General features: G+C 39.1%; 1 protein-coding gene across 1 annotated transcript in view; it reads right to left on the bottom strand.

Annotated features, from left to right (window-relative positions):
* TOX (thymocyte selection associated high mobility group box) overlaps window positions 1-17,980 on the bottom strand; it is a 221,756-nt gene that overhangs the window by 35,773 nt on the left and 168,003 nt on the right. Inside the window, exons 4-5 of the mRNA XM_005152522.4 lie at window positions 11,225-11,503; window positions 2,854-3,084 (exon numbers count right to left, since the gene is read on the bottom strand). Coding sequence (XP_005152579.1) covers window positions 2,854-3,084; window positions 11,225-11,503 — 510 coding nt within the window. The remainder of the gene's footprint in view (window positions 1-2,853; window positions 3,085-11,224; window positions 11,504-17,980) is intronic.

The raw sequence follows: 17,980 nt of genomic DNA, 5'->3' as shown, positions 1-17,980 counted from the left end.
CTATTTTTGAATTTCTGAACCTTTTTCAATGCCCAATTCCAAATGCTACAGTAATCATTTGTATTTTTAGAGTACAATTTTCCTTCCGGAGACATAGGTTTCATCACAATTACTAATGCTCTGGATCTGAAAAATTAGGCCCTTAAAATACAGTCAGTTAAGATGTCTCGTAATCATTACTTTGTACTATTAGATCCCGAATGGAATAAAGAATTAGTTTAAATTTATTCTAGAAAATAGGATTGCCTTTTTTTCTTTTTTTTTTTTAATAGGGACTACCTGTTACTCTTTTTGTACAGTGCTAGATTAGAAAGGGCCTGGGCCTGGAGTTTTAACAATGTGCTTAATAGATGATAATGAATAGGCAAAATGAGTCAAAGAGCAACAAAGATATGCAAACCCAAATTCCTGGAATAATTGGCTTAAAAATCTAGTTGCAGACATTTTTTCAAGCATATGTCATGAGAATTCCATAACATCATTTTCCTGTGTTCTAACTTAAATTAAGAACAACAGAGATAGATATGGAAAATAATTTTTTTTTCTGCTGTTCTAGTGTAGGACTTATTCAATTATTGCTTTCAACCATGAATAAGAAATCCAAGTTAAAGCTGCAAATTAAGGGGTTTATGAACTTTTCTTAAGCAGAATTCTGTGGAAAGACTTCAATTTTCTGCTGGTACTACTAACATGACAAGCTCAAAGGAAATGTGTGTGTTAAAGTCATTTAGGTTTATCTCCATCTTCAACTGTTATGCATGAAATCAGGTTTTCAGTGTTATAAGTGGAGTAAATATTATGGAAGGAAAAACTGCACCACTGTAACAGCCACAAATTAAGGGTCATTAAGCGAAATGGTGGAGAAAACCAAGCACAAGATCTGCTAAATAAATAAGTTTTGCTTGGCCTCATCACTAGACATCTAGAAGATTAAGTATAGAGACAGGCTCTTGAGCAGTCCAGGTCCCTGCCGTTCACCATTTCAGGGAAATCTCACAGGCAAGCAAGGTGTCTAAGATGCAGATACTTGAAGCACTCCTGAGGTGTGTGTTTGGATGTCCAGATTTCAAGATGGGGAATGATTCAGTGATTCTAGGCAAGAATCTTTCTTTGCCTATGGGAAAAGAAAGTGGTAGGATCAAGCCAGATACCACAGTCTATAGTTTTTCACTTGGCTTTGGTCAGAGGTCCTGGCCAAACACAGGAGGGGCAGAAGGCTTCTTGCATGTTTGGGCAGTCTGCTGAGCAGATTCTGGTGTGACTCAGCACTGTCCCTCCTGCCGGCTGGCAGGCACACAGGACAAGGACAAATGGCATCCAAACCTCTTGCCTGTGAACTTAACCAAAAGCAGTCTGTATTTTTTTTTGAGACTTTTTGTGACATAATCATGGTCCCAAAAAATAATGTTTGGCTATGACAGAACTGCTGTCATAGGTCTGAGAAGGACTGGGAAGGTCTAAACAGTCTGTCAGATCAAGGATGTAATCTTGGCCTTTGCTGGACATATTATAAAGGGAAAAGAGACAATAGAAAATAACCTTAATGTGCCAGGTGAAGTGACTTCTCTGGTCCCTATATTCAGAAAGTAACCCTTTCTCCAGCTAAACCTTCCAAACACTGACCTTATTCAATGGTGGATCCTAGCTACAATAAGCTGGCTTTTTTTTTTTTTCCAGTTAGTCAGCAAGTGCCAAATCTTGATTCTTATTACACTGTTATCTTTAACAGGGATCTAGATGTACCTCCAACATCTAGTTATTGGCAAAGTAAATATATATTTTTTCAAGTCTAAATGATTTTACCTACCAAAAGAATCATAACAAAATTTTCCATTGAATTCTTGTCCTTATTAACTATAATTCTGTAATAATAATATGCTCAGTGTGAATGAAAGAGATGTAGTTTTGTCCCAAGTGCAGTTTCCCTCTCTCTGTGCTGACATCAACCCCCACCCAGGTCTCCTGCAGCCAACAGAACTCTCACTCAGCACATTCTTCCCCCCATATCTGTTTCTTTCATTAAGTTTCCATTTCTTTATCTACCCAATCCATTCTGCTGCCAGTTAGTAAAAATGCAATCAGTAACAACAAAAAAGCAATGGTATGCTACAGAGAGGACGAATGGAATTTGCCAACTGTTATCACATGAATTTTACATTAGGCCAGTTTTATGTACCATCTGACTGGCTCAGAAGGATTTCTGTAAAGGTTGAGATCCAGCTCTGCTGACCTCATTGCAGAACCAAGGCTTTTCCATAAAAGACGGAAGCAGCTATGGGATGCGATTTCCATAGCCCACATGTATGCTGGATGATACCCCAGAAGGCTATTGATTTACAAGGGTCCGCCCTACGTCTCTTTGGTTCAACGCATCTCTGATTCCTTTCATAAAAGCTATGTTGGTCAGGAGAAGATGTGAGACCATCTTCTGACATTGTGGGGCAGTGAAGCATCTACAACTGGGAGCTCCCAGTTGTCAGGTCCCACTGCAGAGATACATTCTGGCAGCAAGGTTCTCTTACACCACACTGTCACAGACAAGGCAATACTGTCACAAAATCTTAGGAACACCAATTTTGTCATTAAACAATTCTAAATATAATCCTAAAGGTTGTGTCACACCCTGAAACTAAAAAAAAAAAACACCCAAATAACCCCAAAACCCTCTTTAGTGATTTCATACAGAAGAAATGGAATTATACTCTCCTTATCTCAGGCTCTTTAAATCATTTTCCTGCAAGGGCACATATTCAAGTCTGATCCTGGCAAACAAAAGAAGCTACCTACAGTGTTTAGATGACCCTGATAACACTTTCCTCATACAAAGCCTTTGAGCTACAGCACATTTTGTACCTGTTTTTGTTCTTCTCCTAAGCCGTCCCACATTGAAGCTACAATTTTAGAGACTTCACCAAAAGTAGCATTGGGATTTTGGCCCTTGATGGCTGCTTGAGTGTCTCGAAAGAATAATGCATAGGCAGACACAGGCTTCTGTGGCTCATTTGGGTCCTTCTTCTTCTTCTTTTTGGGAGTTTTGGGTTTCTTTCCCATATCTGAAGCAGGTCTTTTCTCTCCACCATTGACCTGGAACATAAAATTAGAAAAGTACTGTTTAAAAAGCCAGTTTAATTCAGCCCATCTATTGATCTATCATTAGATCTTCTGTGATAAAAACATTTTCCATTTTGCATGCAAAAATGGGATTTTAGTTGCCATCTTTGACAATCCAATTGTTGCAGTCTACTTTTGTCACATGTATAAAATGCCTTGCAAGTATTTCAGATTATGTATTTTTCCCCTCAAAGTGCTTTATATTTAGCTTTCATATAATTGCTATAATCCTATTTATGGTTCATATGGTCATCTTTTCACCTTTTCTAAGTTTCATTGGTAATGGCTATAACATGCATCTAATGAGTGAAATTAAATTAATTTCATTATAGCCTGACCAGCAGTTCAACCACGTGAACCACCTACATACAGGAAGAACACTGTATTTCTATTGTAACTAGGGGTACAGCTTCCAAGGAATTTGAAGAGAATCTTGATTGTGAATAAAACATTTGAAGTTACTGACATCCCCCTACATGCCTTCTAATTAAAATCTGAAGAAACAAAGCTTTACCAGTACAGACTATTTAGACCCCTTTGGAGGACCACTTCTGATCCACCTAGATTTAGCTGCATAGTTTTTTCCTCTGCTCATGTAAAAACAAGAGTGAAAGAGGAATGGTATATGAAGAAAAGAATATGTGCATTGTTTGTGTACCACCTGGAAAAAACCCTGCACATGAGCATTCTTACAACTGTTAAACGCAACTACACATTGCCATTGAATAGCTCAGACACCCTAATCACCAAAGCACCTACGTGACTTAGAAGCATATAAAGGGGCACAGTCCTGATTCTTCAACAGATTGGTACTCCATGGTGAAGCACCTCCTCTTGGTATGATCACTTAATTCATTATACCTGTAGCAATGATGTGTGATCATACTGGAGGGTTGAAAGGTTTTTTTCCCTTGTTGGCATGGCCAGAGTCCTGCCCATCATAAGCATTTTGAAGTATGAGAAGATCAAGAGCATAAAAGGTTTGACACTAGGCTAACGCACAGCTTTTAAAACATCCTTCTATTATTATTTTTTAATAATGCATATCAAGTGACACAGGAGAACACAGGTGTTCAAATCACTGCAACTGCATGAGGAAAATGGCTAGAAATTCTCATTTTGAGCAAAAAACTCCTTTATTTTTCTATGTACATTCCTGTGTGGTATCCAACAGGGCCAGGTGATGACAGTGAACAGCGTGGATCTCTGTGGCTTACTAAGCACAGCAACAAAGTGATGACCATGGTTTGAAAATGAAGTTGCTTATTTCCTGAGCATTATGTTACAATAGATGCATATTTAATACAAGGTTAATGGACAGAGAGCTTATTGGCATCATTTGGAAAACATGGAAAAATAAAAGCAGTGTGCTACTTGTTACTAAGTTATCCAGCTTTAAGTCTCTTGCTATTATTTCATTCTACGGGGTACACAAAACTACCATAGAAATGGCAATTAACTAAGGCTCCCTAATTAATTAATTAATTAGCTAATTTGGCAATATCAGTCCAAAGTCTTCATACAGTTGTATGCAACCTCCATGAGTAAGGAGGCTTGACAACAGTTTGGGTTAGAGTTAAAATTTTACCTCCATTGTTTGCTGAAGTTCTCATCTTTTCAGAGTATTTTTGGACTAATCAGATTTAAAAGTTTTCTGTGTATTAAAATATAACATTACTTAAACTACCTTTAAGCTAGGTGATATGCTGCAGAAGCTTGTGTAAGACATCTTCTGGTAAACTGTTCTGAAAACAGCTCTAAAATCTTATTCTCCAAACTGAATGATCAAGAGACTTCAAAACCCCACTGTTAAAAGAGAGTACTCACAAGGGAAATTCTGTTTGTCTTATATGAAAATAACAAAATAAAAAGAATACCAGAATTCCAGTACTAATAACCTTACAAATGGCTGAGATGATGGCCTACCTTATGCTCCCATCAGTCTATCAGCTTCATAGACTCCACTTCTAACCACCAAAGCAGAGACAGATGGGAAGTAAAATAAAAAACATATATATTCTTCTAGGCATAGACTTGTGCCTCAAAATCCCTGGAGGTGTAGTTAGCTCATGGTAATCCACCTACTGTCATGGCTTATTGCTTAATTATGGTGATGTATTTAACTTATTTATCACAAGAAAGCAATAATCTTTCACTTTAAAAAAGTGTACATTAACCATGTTGCACACATAATAGATCACAAAAATATCTAGTGTAGGATTTAAAACTATCAAGTAAGCCACATCGTTGATATCTAGATGTCCCTTGAGAAGCTGGAAAATGTCTATAAGCATATTTAAAATAAACTGCAGTAGTATCAAAGCCTTTAATGGAGCTAGGAGAGCTGTTTTATGCACACTATCTTGCCGTAATCGCTGTAGTTTAAAATAGATTTTAATCAAGCACCATCTGCATAATAGGCTGAACAGACAACATAGAATTCTACTTATAACTGCTATCATATAAAGTAAATATTGTAAAACCTCTACCACACAAAAAGAATATGCTGCAGCAGTTCTTCAGTAATCGTGTTTCTGTTAGTTAATTTTTGCTGCTTGCAGTCCTTTCACTATCTTCCCTCTAAAATGCATTATTTGAAATTCTCACATAAGTGATATTTAAATGAGCATGGAAGAAAACCCTGTTCTCCATCTAAAAAGAAATACATATTTGCAAACCAGTAATGCTTTCAGCAGCTCACAATTATGCTTGGCAATAGCTGAAAACATGTTTAATGATGCAACAGTATGAATTATGGCAAGAATTACATAAATGTTATATTCCAATATTGAGGTGGTCAGAATAAAGCAAGTAGTAAGTGGCCACTTGGTTTAGAATGCTTCTATAGTTACTTAGAACTATTGATTTTTATGTTCTCCTTTTTTTTTGTCTTCTAACAACAGTCCCACATATTAGATTTAGGAGAATTGAGACTTGGATACGTATACTTGCAGACACAATATCCTTGGTCTGAGACTACATTTTATATTTAATCATAGAATCACAGAATCATAGAATCATTAGGGTTGGAAAGGACCTTAAGATCATATAATTCCAACCCCCTGCCATGGGCAGGGATGCCTCACACTAGACCCTGCAGCCTAAGGCCCTGTCCAGCCTGGTCTTGAACACTGCCAGGGATGGAGCATTCACAACTTCCCTGGGCAACCTGTTCCAGGGCTTCATCACCCTCACAGTGAAGAACTTCCTCCTTCTATCAAACCTGAATTTCCCCTGTTTAAACCCATTCTCCCTTGTCCCATCTTTATAGTCCTTGATGAAGAGTCCCTCTAAGCATTCTTGTAGATCACCTTCAGATACTGGAAGGCTGTTATGAGGTCTCCACACAGCTTTTCTTCTCCAGGATGAACAGACCAAATTTCCACAGCCAGAGGTGCTCCAGTCCCCTTATCAACCTCATGGCCCTCTTTAGGACTTGCTCCAACAGCTCCATGTCCTTTTTATGTTGACGACACCAGAACTGCATACAGTGCTGCTCCAAGTGGGGTCACATTAGAGCAGAGTAGAGGGGCAGGATCACCTCCTTCAACCTGCTGGTCACGCTCCTTTTGATGCAGCCCAGAATACGGTTGGCTTTCGGGGCTGTGAGCGCACACTGGTGCTGGCTCATGTTCATTTTTTCATCGACCAAAACCCTCAAGTCCTTCTCCACAGGGCTGCTCTGAATCTCCTCTCTGCCTAACCTGTAGCTGTGCCTGGGATTGCTCCAACCCAGGTGTAGGACCTTGCATGTGGCATGGTTAAACTTCATAAGGTTGTCATCAGCCTACCTCACAAACGTGTCAAGGTCTCTCTGGATGGCATTCCTTCCCTCCAGCGTATCAACCAAACCATACAGCTTGGTGTCATTGTCCAACTTTCTGAGGGTGAACTCAATCCTACTGTCCATGTCACCAACAAAGATGTTGAACAGGATCAGTCCCAATACTAACCCTTCAGGGGCACCACTCGTTACTGGTCTCCATTTGGGCATTGAGCTGTTGACCACAACTCTCTGTCCAAAACGAAGGAGTTAATCTATCAAATTTATGTCTTTCCATGATTGTGCTAGGCACAGAGGTGAGACTGACTGGCACAGAGGTGAGACTGATTGGTCTGTGGTTCCCTGGGTCTTCCATTTTCCCCTTCTTGAAAATGGGGGTGATAGTTCCCTTTTTTCCTGTCCTCAGGAACTTCACCTGACTGCCATGAATTTTCAAATATCTATGATTTCCACGGACCTAGTAGCTTTCTGACTCTACATCCATAGTCTTATAATTATGCTACTGTTGACACTGATCTTATGGTCAAGCATCATCAGCTGTCTTGCCTTAAAGCTACAGGGTGTAGGGCAACTGCGCCCTCTATAATGCAGCTACTTTCCCTTTTTTGTTCAAGGGACTATATGATGTTTAAAGACAAAAAAGCCTATATGAAAGAACCTTTATGAGAATAAGTATTGCTAAAAAAATATTCAGTAGTTGCTGCTATTAGTTCTGTGTATGTTGGATAAGGCTTACAACAATTTGAATATTTACCATAGAATGATCATCCAAGAAACGCAGTACATGAATTATATCAGTTTGTAAACTTTCCTTATTACTGGCATTTGAAATATGTATGTTAAGCTGAAATGGCCATTCCCTCCATGCACGGAAATCAGTGATTCACTAGGGATACAATTACATTTTTAGACCAAATGTATATAACCTATATATTTTCCTACTTTCTATCATTCTCTTTCTATAAATTCTGGCAAACAAGACCAGAACACTGAAATTTCTGCATTCTTTTCTCTCAATAGAAATAAGTATAGTTGTTGGGGATGTCTCTATCAAATCAAAGGACCATTGTCTTGTCTCTCACATGTAAGGCTGGGCATTCAGCTGGTATAAACTAAGGGAGGTTATATGACACTGAGGTGATTTTCCATTTGAAAATGTACTTTGTCTTTTTGATCAATGTTGGTACATAGGCAAACATCTTCTCCGGCTGGTTAAATAGGGAGAATGTCACTGTTGCTATTAACAGTATGGTGAATTCAGAGGGAGTTGTTTTTTGCACAGTCCTCATGGCAGACACATGGAATCATTTGGTTGGAAAAGACCTTTAAGATCAGTAAATCCAATCATAAACCTAATATGCCATGTCCACCACTAAACCATGCCCCTAAGTGACACATCTAAGCATTTTTAAATACCTCCAGGAATCAGGACTACAAGACTTCGCTGGGCAACCTGGCATCTGGCATCCTAAAACACCAGTACCACATTTCCTTTTACTGGTTTCATGAAGCTGTTAAAATGCTGCGAGATCCAGCAGCTATGACATGACTACAGCATCTCCTGAAAGAGATTCTCGCAAAAGACAGAACAGACACTCTTTCCTGTGCCCATCCAGTGCTTTCTTTCAACTGGGATGATTTCTGGAGCAAGAACCCTCATAGGCCCCTCCAAAGCAGCTATGAGAAAAAGTAATACTGCTGTGGTTGGGGAGATAGTTTCTCCACAGAAAGCTGGTTTATTCTAAGTATCCATATCCACTCTACATCATCTTTAGTAAGTCGTGGGAAACGGGAGAGGTGGCTGAGGATTGGAGGATGGCAAATGTCACGCCAGTCTATAAGAAGGGCAAGAAGGAGGAACCGGGTAATTATAGACCGGTCAGCCTTACCTCCGTTCCTGGAAAGGTGATGGAAAAACTTATTCTTGACGCCATCTCTAGGCATATCAAGGATGAGGGGGTCATTACATGGTGGGTGACAGGATGATGGAGCTAGGTTTTTTTCAGTGATATCCAGTGATAGGACAAGGGGCAATGGGTGTAAACTGGAGCGTAGGAGGTTCCACATTAACATCAGGAAGAACTTCTTTACTGTAAGAGTGACAGAGCACTGGAACAGGTTGCCCAGGGAGGTTGTGGAGTCTCCTACATTGGAGATATTCAAGGCCCGCCTGGACAAGTTCCTGTGTGATGTACTCTAGGTTATCCTGCTCTTGCAGGGGGGTTGGACTGGATGATCTTTCGAGGTCCCTTCCAACCTTTGGGATTCTGTGATTCTGTGATTCATATTCGTTGGCAACTTCCAAAAGGAGCAACATTGACAGAAAGATATGCAGCAAAGGGGCTTAATTTGTAAACTGCAACAATACACTAACTTCTTATGCTGATTATTCAAACCCTCTTGTCTTTTACAGAGGGAACTTTCATAGAGGGAACACCAGAACCATTGCATCGGATCAGCCATGACAGCCCACTGCCCATCTCCAGCAGTGGACAACTTCAAATGTTTTCACAAAACCTAAAAATCCCACAGAAAACAGGTATGGCAAAATCTGGTCCCAGTCAAGCTGGCAGTTTAAGCCCTACTAGTTGGAGACAAATTTAAGCCCTCTGTCATCATTAACCAATTTTAACATACTTTAAACCTTTTCTGTTAGCAGAGAAAATATAATTATTTAAGTTATCAACTTCAGTATACTGAAATTAATTTTGTTTTGTGCATTGTGCCTCTTCTTATTTTTTTCTGCTTAGACTGAGCATGAGAGAATTTTAAGGACTTTTCCAAAATGGTTTGTTAAAAAGCTGAACACTACATAAACTGGTTTTCACACAAAAAAGGACCAAGTTTTACTTGGTCTGCAGTGCTTCGTATTTCTTTACTAAAAACATTAGCTTCCAATGAGTACTGTCTACATGAAATCACAACCCTACACTTCTGTTAGCATAGTTTTGCAGTGAAAAAGTGCAAGAGAATTATAGGTTAAGTAACTGAAATATCTGATAGAAGCAGAAAGGATATATTAATGACTCAAATGGGTGTTTTCTCCAGAAGTTTAGAACAACTTGTACATTCCCACCAACATATGTAAAAATACTAGCAAAGCAGCAGGAGTAGAAAATGAATTATTCTGAAAAAGTAAAGGCTGCCTGGAATTATTTTTACATAGCTGTATTCTAAAGTCTCCCTCAGTAAGGAAGTTCTCATTTAAAATGTATGAATTATTCAGTAATTTTTAAAACCTAAAGTTTCTGAAATCAGTGGAAAGACCTAAAATAAAACTTTTGAATCAGAATTTATTCAAAATGTGGTAGAACATATGTCTCCAATTACATGATTATTTTATAGCTTGAGGCATGAAAAACAATATAATTTGAAAACAAATCAGACTTACATTTCTTGACTGCATTATACCTCGAGTGACTCACAATGAGTTTTCTTCACATTCCTCACAAGTCTGCAACTTTTCCCCACAAGACATGGCCACGTACAAACATGATTGCTCTAACAGGACTCCTATTTTGTAGTGACCATAAAATAGAACTGAAGAGGTTCTCAGTTTTGACGTGCTCTATTCCTGGTTTATGGAATGACTTTGTGATAAGTCCCAGTCTTTTTGTGTCTCAGCTTTTGTGTCTGCGTAATTAAAATAATATACTTGTGTATTTTTGAAGGTTTTCAGGATTTGGGGAGGTGTGGGAGGTTTTTGCATGCAAAAACTGCTATATACATTTACATTTATCTTTTAAAGAAATTTATTATTTAAATTATTATTATTACTTCATGCCTGTACTGCCACTAAAATGAAGCTCAAATATGTCATGAAGGAGTGTTGGCACCTCCCAGAGTATAAATGCACAATGGGTCTTCAAGATTTCGAAGGTAAGATTTTGAAGTTTGTAGAGGATCTTTCTTTCTGTTTGCTATGATGTTCTGTTTACTCATGCTGTGACCAAGTAGCAAAGACTGGCATATTGTACAGACTGTTCATACTTTTTATAGCAGTAACTTGATCTTTGACTGGGAACAAACATCCCTTCTATGCAAGTGAGAAAACTCAACCTTTATATTTAAGTCCTAAAGGAATGGTTATACTTTAGGTGTTTTTATAGGATTCCAATTTGCTTTCAAGAAGGGGAATGATGTCATTTACTTAAGCTGCCTGAAGAATTGACTGGAAATTATAAGTTATGTATTAATAACCCATTATTCACTTCAGTCAACCACCACCAATATATAAAGTATCACCTCAGTAACTGTGGCCATACGATTAATTTAGCAGGTCCTAAAAATATCCATAATTTACATAGTATTCCTAGCATCTAAGCCTACCTTAGAGCTATCTTCTCCTTCATCTTCATGGACTGAACTGGATGGTGAAGGAGTTGCAGATTTGCTTCCAGGTGGAGAGGGCGAGTTGTGAGGAACATTGTTTCCACCCATATTCAAACCAAGCTGTGCACTGAGCTGGGACTGGTTAATAGTAGTCAGCTGCCCGTGCTGCATCATTCCTGGCTGCCTAATATCTGCAGGTTGAACCCTTGGCCTCATGGTTGCCATCTGAGGATGGGAACTATACTGGGCTCCTTCTGTATTCCGTAAATCTTGCATCTACAAGAGGAAAAAAACTGTATTAAGCATATCACTAATAAAGTGTTCTGTTCCTTTAGACCTCAGTTGGCCTGATCAGCTATATAAGGCTTAAAAGAAATTACAAGTACTTAAATAAACATGTAAATACTGAAAATAAACAGAGTAAGGATATGATTGACATTTGCATAACAATAATGGTTATAAACTACTCAGGCTCTAGTCTCAGACCATGGGAATAGCAAAAAGAAAGGAAAAAAATGCTTGTTTCTTTATAGGGGAGCAAAAGGGCACTGGTTCCTGTAACTGCGCGTTTAGCATTTCAGAAATGCTAACAAACAGGGACAGGTTTCTACTCTGAAGTTCAGAACCAGAGCAGAACATGCATACCCTCAAAACTAAAGGTAATTTCCAGGTCTTACTTTTCTTCTTAGGATTTCTCTGTGTGTGAGCTATGAATCTGGGAGCTGCAGTTTTGAGTGAGTATGTAGTATGAGGTCCAAATCCATTTTGCCTAGTGCTGCCCAATGAGGTACTGAAATTTTCAGGATTCAGATGACGGACAAGAAGGATGCATTGATAGACTGATTAAATGATTTCTAAGTTGATTTGCTGCTAAGACATATATGAACAGAAAGCTCAGAAATCGTGGGATTGACAAATGAATCCATTGTGCTATGTGGGTCACTGCTTCTTAGCATTAACGAGACGTGCTATTTTAATGCTAGCAACAAACTCAGTCTTTGCAAGGGTAAGAATTAAAAGCACTGGAGGATGAAACTCCTTTCTTGTCCAGAGGTCAAATGCACCATACATACACTACAGCAGATTGCCTGTAACATCTTTTCAGTATATTCATATGGAAACATCACGAATAGCAAACAGCATGATGGAGAAGCTCAGATTTAAGCTAAAGGTGTTTGGTGGGTAATTTAAAATTGAAGTGTTGTCATGGTCTAAGCCTAGCCGGTAATTCGGAACCATGCAATCACTTGCTCACTCCCCCCACAACTTCTTCCTCCCTCTGCTCCCAGAGGGATGGGGAGGAGAATCGAAAGAATGTAACTCCCACAGGTTGAGGTAAGAACAGTCCAGTACTAAGGTATAACACAAAACCACTATTGCTACCACCAATGATAATAATGATAAGGGAAATAACAAGGGAAGAGAATACAAGTGCTCATCACCCACTGACCGATACCCAGCCCGACCCAAGCAGAAATCTAGCTCTTCCAGGTAGCTGCCCCCAGTTTATATATGGGGCATGACATGCTGTGGTGGGGAATACTTTGGTTACTTTGGGTCAGGTGTCCTGTCTCTGTTTCCTCCCAGCTTCCCCTCCTCCCTGGCAGAGAAAGTCTTTGGTCAGAGTAAACATTACTAAGCAGCAACTAAAAACAGCAGTGTTATCAGTGCTGTTCCCAGGCTGAAAGTCAAAAACAGCACTGCACCAGCTACTAAGAAGGAGAAAAATTACTGCTACTGCTGAACCCAAGAAAAGAGTCAATTCAGAGCTGGAATGAAATAGATGTAATTGTCTTTCTGTGCATCAGACAAACATGCCACATGTATCGAGTGGAATCTGACAGGAACCACCAGTGTGTAAGTTCCATTACGATAAGGACATGTGTTAATGTTTCAATGTATTAACATAACCACATTTATTCTAGTGACAGTCTTTGTTAGACATGTCATCTGAATTGTCTAAAGATCATTCAGATTTTAACTTTTTATAGCTTGTGACTTCCATAACCTATCTCACTCTCATACACATACTTCTATATATCACAGCCACCTCTGTAAGATACCTTTCAACCAGTAACACACAGAAAAGATAAACTTGTAACTTCACATTTTCTCTTATTAATGATAGTGTAGAAATTTATCAATTTTAGGGAGATACTCTAAGAGCTTGGGAATTGATTTTTGTAAAGCTTACTTGTTGGCAGTAAATCAAACTAATAATACCATTAGTTATGGCATACTTACCACTTTACATGTACATGTGTCTCTGAAAAGTATTTCAAATGGCTTCTGACAATGTGACAACACACTTATACCTGTATTTATATTGCTTTAGAAATTAATAGCTTTTGGTAAAAAAGGGTTATTGATACAAACACGTTCAAGTTCACTTACAGACTATCAAAGCCCTGTAGGAGAGGAGCAGAGGCAGTGCAGTGTATGAAATCAATTGAAGGCTGAAATTTGAATCCTGGCAAACATTTATATTTTTAAAGATTGCTACTGACTTTTTGTTCCCTTCCCTCCAGTACCAGCTCCCCTCCACGCAAACATATTAGCCTTGAAAGCTATCATTATCTCTGCCTCTAGCAGACAACCTGTATCAAGACAGTTGTGCCCATGAAGTAATGGGCAGAAGAACGTAACTGCTGTTATGTAATGTAATGAAGAATGTAACTGCTGTTCAGCCATTTTGCTCTAGATCCAGAAGTTTGGACTGGGCAGCAGTTGGGGAATGGGGACCAGGAGTGCCCAGGCTATCCTGGAAACCCACCCAGCCCTTGCATGCTAGGGTCAGGGAGGCAAAACCCTCCAAAAGCCCTCCCTTCACCCTATCTGCAGCACTCCAGCCTCAGGGGGTGTGTGTGCCCTCCCCAGGGTGCCCACCACCCCTCAGGAGATGAGCCCATGCCGCTGCACTTGCCAACACACCAAGTTTTCGTGGGGCAGCACCTTGTGGTGTCAGAGCAGGGCTGTGAATAACTCCCTCACAAAAGACTGGAAAAACAAGACTGCTTTTAAATAAGAAACACATTATAAGGATTTGATGAACCCTATAAAGGAAACAAGTGCTATTTGAAACTCCTAACAACTCTTATTTTGGATGAAGTTGCTAAGTATCTATCTCTGAAAGCAGGGCAAAGGTTATAATTTTAATTATTTTTCCCCAAGTAAAATATAATGCTATTATTTAAATGATTCCTCCTTTATTAGAGAAGTTTTCATGAGATTCAAATATTATCAGATAGATACTGCAGGAAATTCTGTGTTGCCATCTTGAAACAACATATATTTTTAAACAGTCTCTGATTTACTTTTATCTCCGGCACTGAACATACACTGTGTTTTCAGCTAAACAGCTGGACGGTACTGGATGTACAGTGTGCACGTATATTTGTAAGAGAACCCTTCGCTACTGAAATTGTGAGGACTGCAAATGAGCTGGTGCAGTACAGAAAAGCCTCAGTTATTTCTCTTTTCACATGAACTCAGCCTGTCTTCTAAATTTTTAAAGCACAAAAATACCAGGCTACCTTTATGAAAGTGAGTGTAAACAGCAAGTTTGTTTAACAGTACATGTTCCCTTTTAGTTGCTAAGCCTTAAACCCTCACCTACCATACCTGCTTGCAGAGAACCTGCCAGGATAAGCCCATTGCATAGTGCTGTGGCCCTCAGTAAGGAGGATCCATATCTGCAGATGAGGATTTATTCTCACCTCTGCCATGCACAGCAGAGACTGCCTTCCCCCATCCTTCCCCTTCTTAACGAAAAAGGGATTATCTAAGAAAATAGAAACTGCTCATTCCTTGAGTAAGAATGGGCAGCTAACTGCATAACTGTGAAGAGCTGAGACAACACCATGAAAAGCATGTGAAGATGAACCTTCAGGGTTCCTAAAAGATCAATAAACCAAAAACTGTTCCATCTTCCCTTTTGGGTTCAGGAATAGTCCTATCCATGACTGGGTCTTGGGTCACTGCTGTGGCATGACAGTACGTCCCTGTTTCAAACACCATGAAGACCTCCTCTCTCCAGGAACAGTGTCACTAATCAGATATACTCTCTGGCAACATCATATGCAGAGTATGAACAATTTATTTTAAATTACTTTAAAATCAGAAGCTTCCTATTCCTTGTTCCTCCAGATGGGAGCTTTACAAAACCCACCAATGTGTAGCTGTGCTGGAGCCATATTCCGTATGCAGAAGCAATATTGCGAACATACTCCTGCAGAATGCAAAGCTGAATACAAATCCTTCCGGGTGGCAGAATGCCAAATGGAAGAACAAAGTTAAAGCGTTTGAGTGATACAGAGGATAAAGACAGTTTTAAAGTGATGCCTTCAATGGTCTCTCTGATGAGGTAATAATGATAATATCTTGCACTTTAATATCATTCTCCATCTGTCAGTTCCAGGATGTTTCACAACTTGTGTTATATTCAGCTTTAGAACATGCCTATTTTATTTTGGTTTGACTAATGGGGAAGCTATGATACATTTCTTTTCACTGCTATTTTTTTTCGTGTTTGCATTTCGCTTATAAGCAGAAACTGAGCATCTACCCATGTAAGTGTTTGCAAGTTAAAAGAAATAGTAAAAGCCACTAATTCTGTGGTGTGTATTGATAACCCTTATTGGCACATGTTTAGTCCAAAACCAGAATAGGGCTGTCTGGCTGAAAACAAGCTCCTAGTGCCTACTGCTCAAAGCTCCTAAGTTACTAAGAATAAAGCTAAAATGCTTAAAAAATAAGACCAACATTCTCCCCATCAGCTTAAAGCAAAACTGAAGGAAAGTATGCAATGCAAAATACAGTGATATCATCCCTGCACAGAAACATGTTACTGCAGGACAATGTGAGTACAGTACCCTAATAACAGAACCACAGAAAACAGTGCTAGAAGGGACCTCAAAAGGTTATTTAGTCCAACACTTTATCTCAGAGCAGGATTACCTATACCTAAATAATTTCTGACAGATGTTTGTCTAACCTCTTCATAACCTCCCTAGGCAATTCTTGTGCTTAACTATCCTTACAGTGGAAAGGGCTTTTATTCTGTAATGTCTCACCTAAATCTCCTTTGTTGCAATTTAAACCTACTACTTTTTTGCTGTGCTCCCAGTGGACATGAGGAATGTTTTTCCCCTTCTTTACAGAAAAGTTGTACGCACTGGAAGGCTATTATGAATTTCCTTTCAGTTTTTTCTTCTTTAGACTAAACAACTAAACCTGAAGGTTTAAAGGTTTTGGGTTTGGGTTTTTTTTTTTGCTGCACCTCTGATCATTCTTCCTGCTGTCCTCTGGACTGTGTCCAATAACCTTCATCTTTCTTGAACTATTGTATCCACAAATACAGATATTCTTATCTGACATAGCATTCAGACAGAATCCTTCATCTATCCCAGCATATAGCATTAAAAAATCCAAATCCCTAATTATCTCTCTTTTTGATACAAGTTGGTTAACCCATGCAAGATGCAGAAAGAAGAAAATTGCAGGACTCTCAACTAATGTCCCAGAAGGTGTTTTTAGGAAGCAAATAATTTTTTTCTAAGAAGTGTTAGGCAGGCAGTTTCAAAAGGAATGTGCTGTTAGAAAAATAATTCCCACATTATTTTTCTTGCTATAATTAAGAACTGTGATGCAAAATCTCTGAAAAGCTGTGCAAGTCTGAATTGCCTCTCTCTATATAAACTAATTTAAAGTAAATGTTATCATTAAATGAAAGAAGAAACCCAGGTTGCTTTAAGCAGACTGAAGTAAATACAGCAGGTCTAAGTATACTCAAAACCTCTGAGGATTATACACTGGAGATGAAAACATTAAGACATAAGGAGAAATACACAGGGCTTACTCACTGAAGCAAGTGGAGATCACATACCTCACTACCCCAGGTAAATTTATATCAAGGGCACAGCAGGCATTATTTCTGTAAGAACCATCAGTCTTATAATGATTTTTGCTTAGTTTTATAGTAGCTGAGAGCTCTTATGAACTATTCTGATGGACACTGTAACAGTGGTTGATAGTTCTTTGCTTTTGTCTAAGTGGTCAAGGCAAATCAGAGAGCATAATTTTTTTTACACTACACATACAGAAGCTGTTTCAATCAGTTAATTAAAAAAAATGGGAGAAAACCTCAGGGAGTCTGTCATGGTTTAAGCCCAGATGGTAGCTCAGAACCACATAGCTGCTCACTCACTCCCCTTATTTATTGCCCCCTGCTCCCAAAGGGATGAGGAGCAGAATCAAAGAATGTAACTCCCACAGGCTGAGATAAGAACAGTCCGGTAATTAGGGTATAACACAAATCACTGCTGCTACCAGCAATAATAATAATGATAAGGGAATGGTCCATCCCTGGCAGTGTTCAAGGCCAGGTTGGACAAAGCCTTGGGTGATATGGTTTGATGTGAGATGTCCTTGCCCATGGCAGGGGGGTTGGAACTATTAAGGTCCTTTCCAACTCTAACTATTCTATGAAATAACAAGGGGAGAGAATACAACCACTCACCACCCACTGACTGATACCCATCCTGACCCAAGCAGCAATCTTGGCCTTCCAGGTAACTGCCCCCAGTTTATATATCAGGCATGACATGCTGTGATATGGAATACCCCTTTGGGTAGTTTGTGTCAAGTGTCGTGTCTCTGTTTCCTTCCGGCTTCCTCTTCTCCCTGGCAAAGCATGAGACTCAGAAAGTCTGTGTTCGGAGTAAACATTATTTAGCAATAGCTAAGACATTAATG

Source organism: Melopsittacus undulatus, chromosome 1 (assembly GCF_012275295.1).
Source record: "Melopsittacus undulatus isolate bMelUnd1 chromosome 1, bMelUnd1.mat.Z, whole genome shotgun sequence".
NCBI classification, from domain to species: domain Eukaryota; kingdom Metazoa; phylum Chordata; class Aves; order Psittaciformes; family Psittaculidae; genus Melopsittacus; species Melopsittacus undulatus.
The sequence above is the reverse complement of the archived record's forward strand: the minus strand, read 5'-3'. Positions and strand labels throughout refer to the sequence as shown.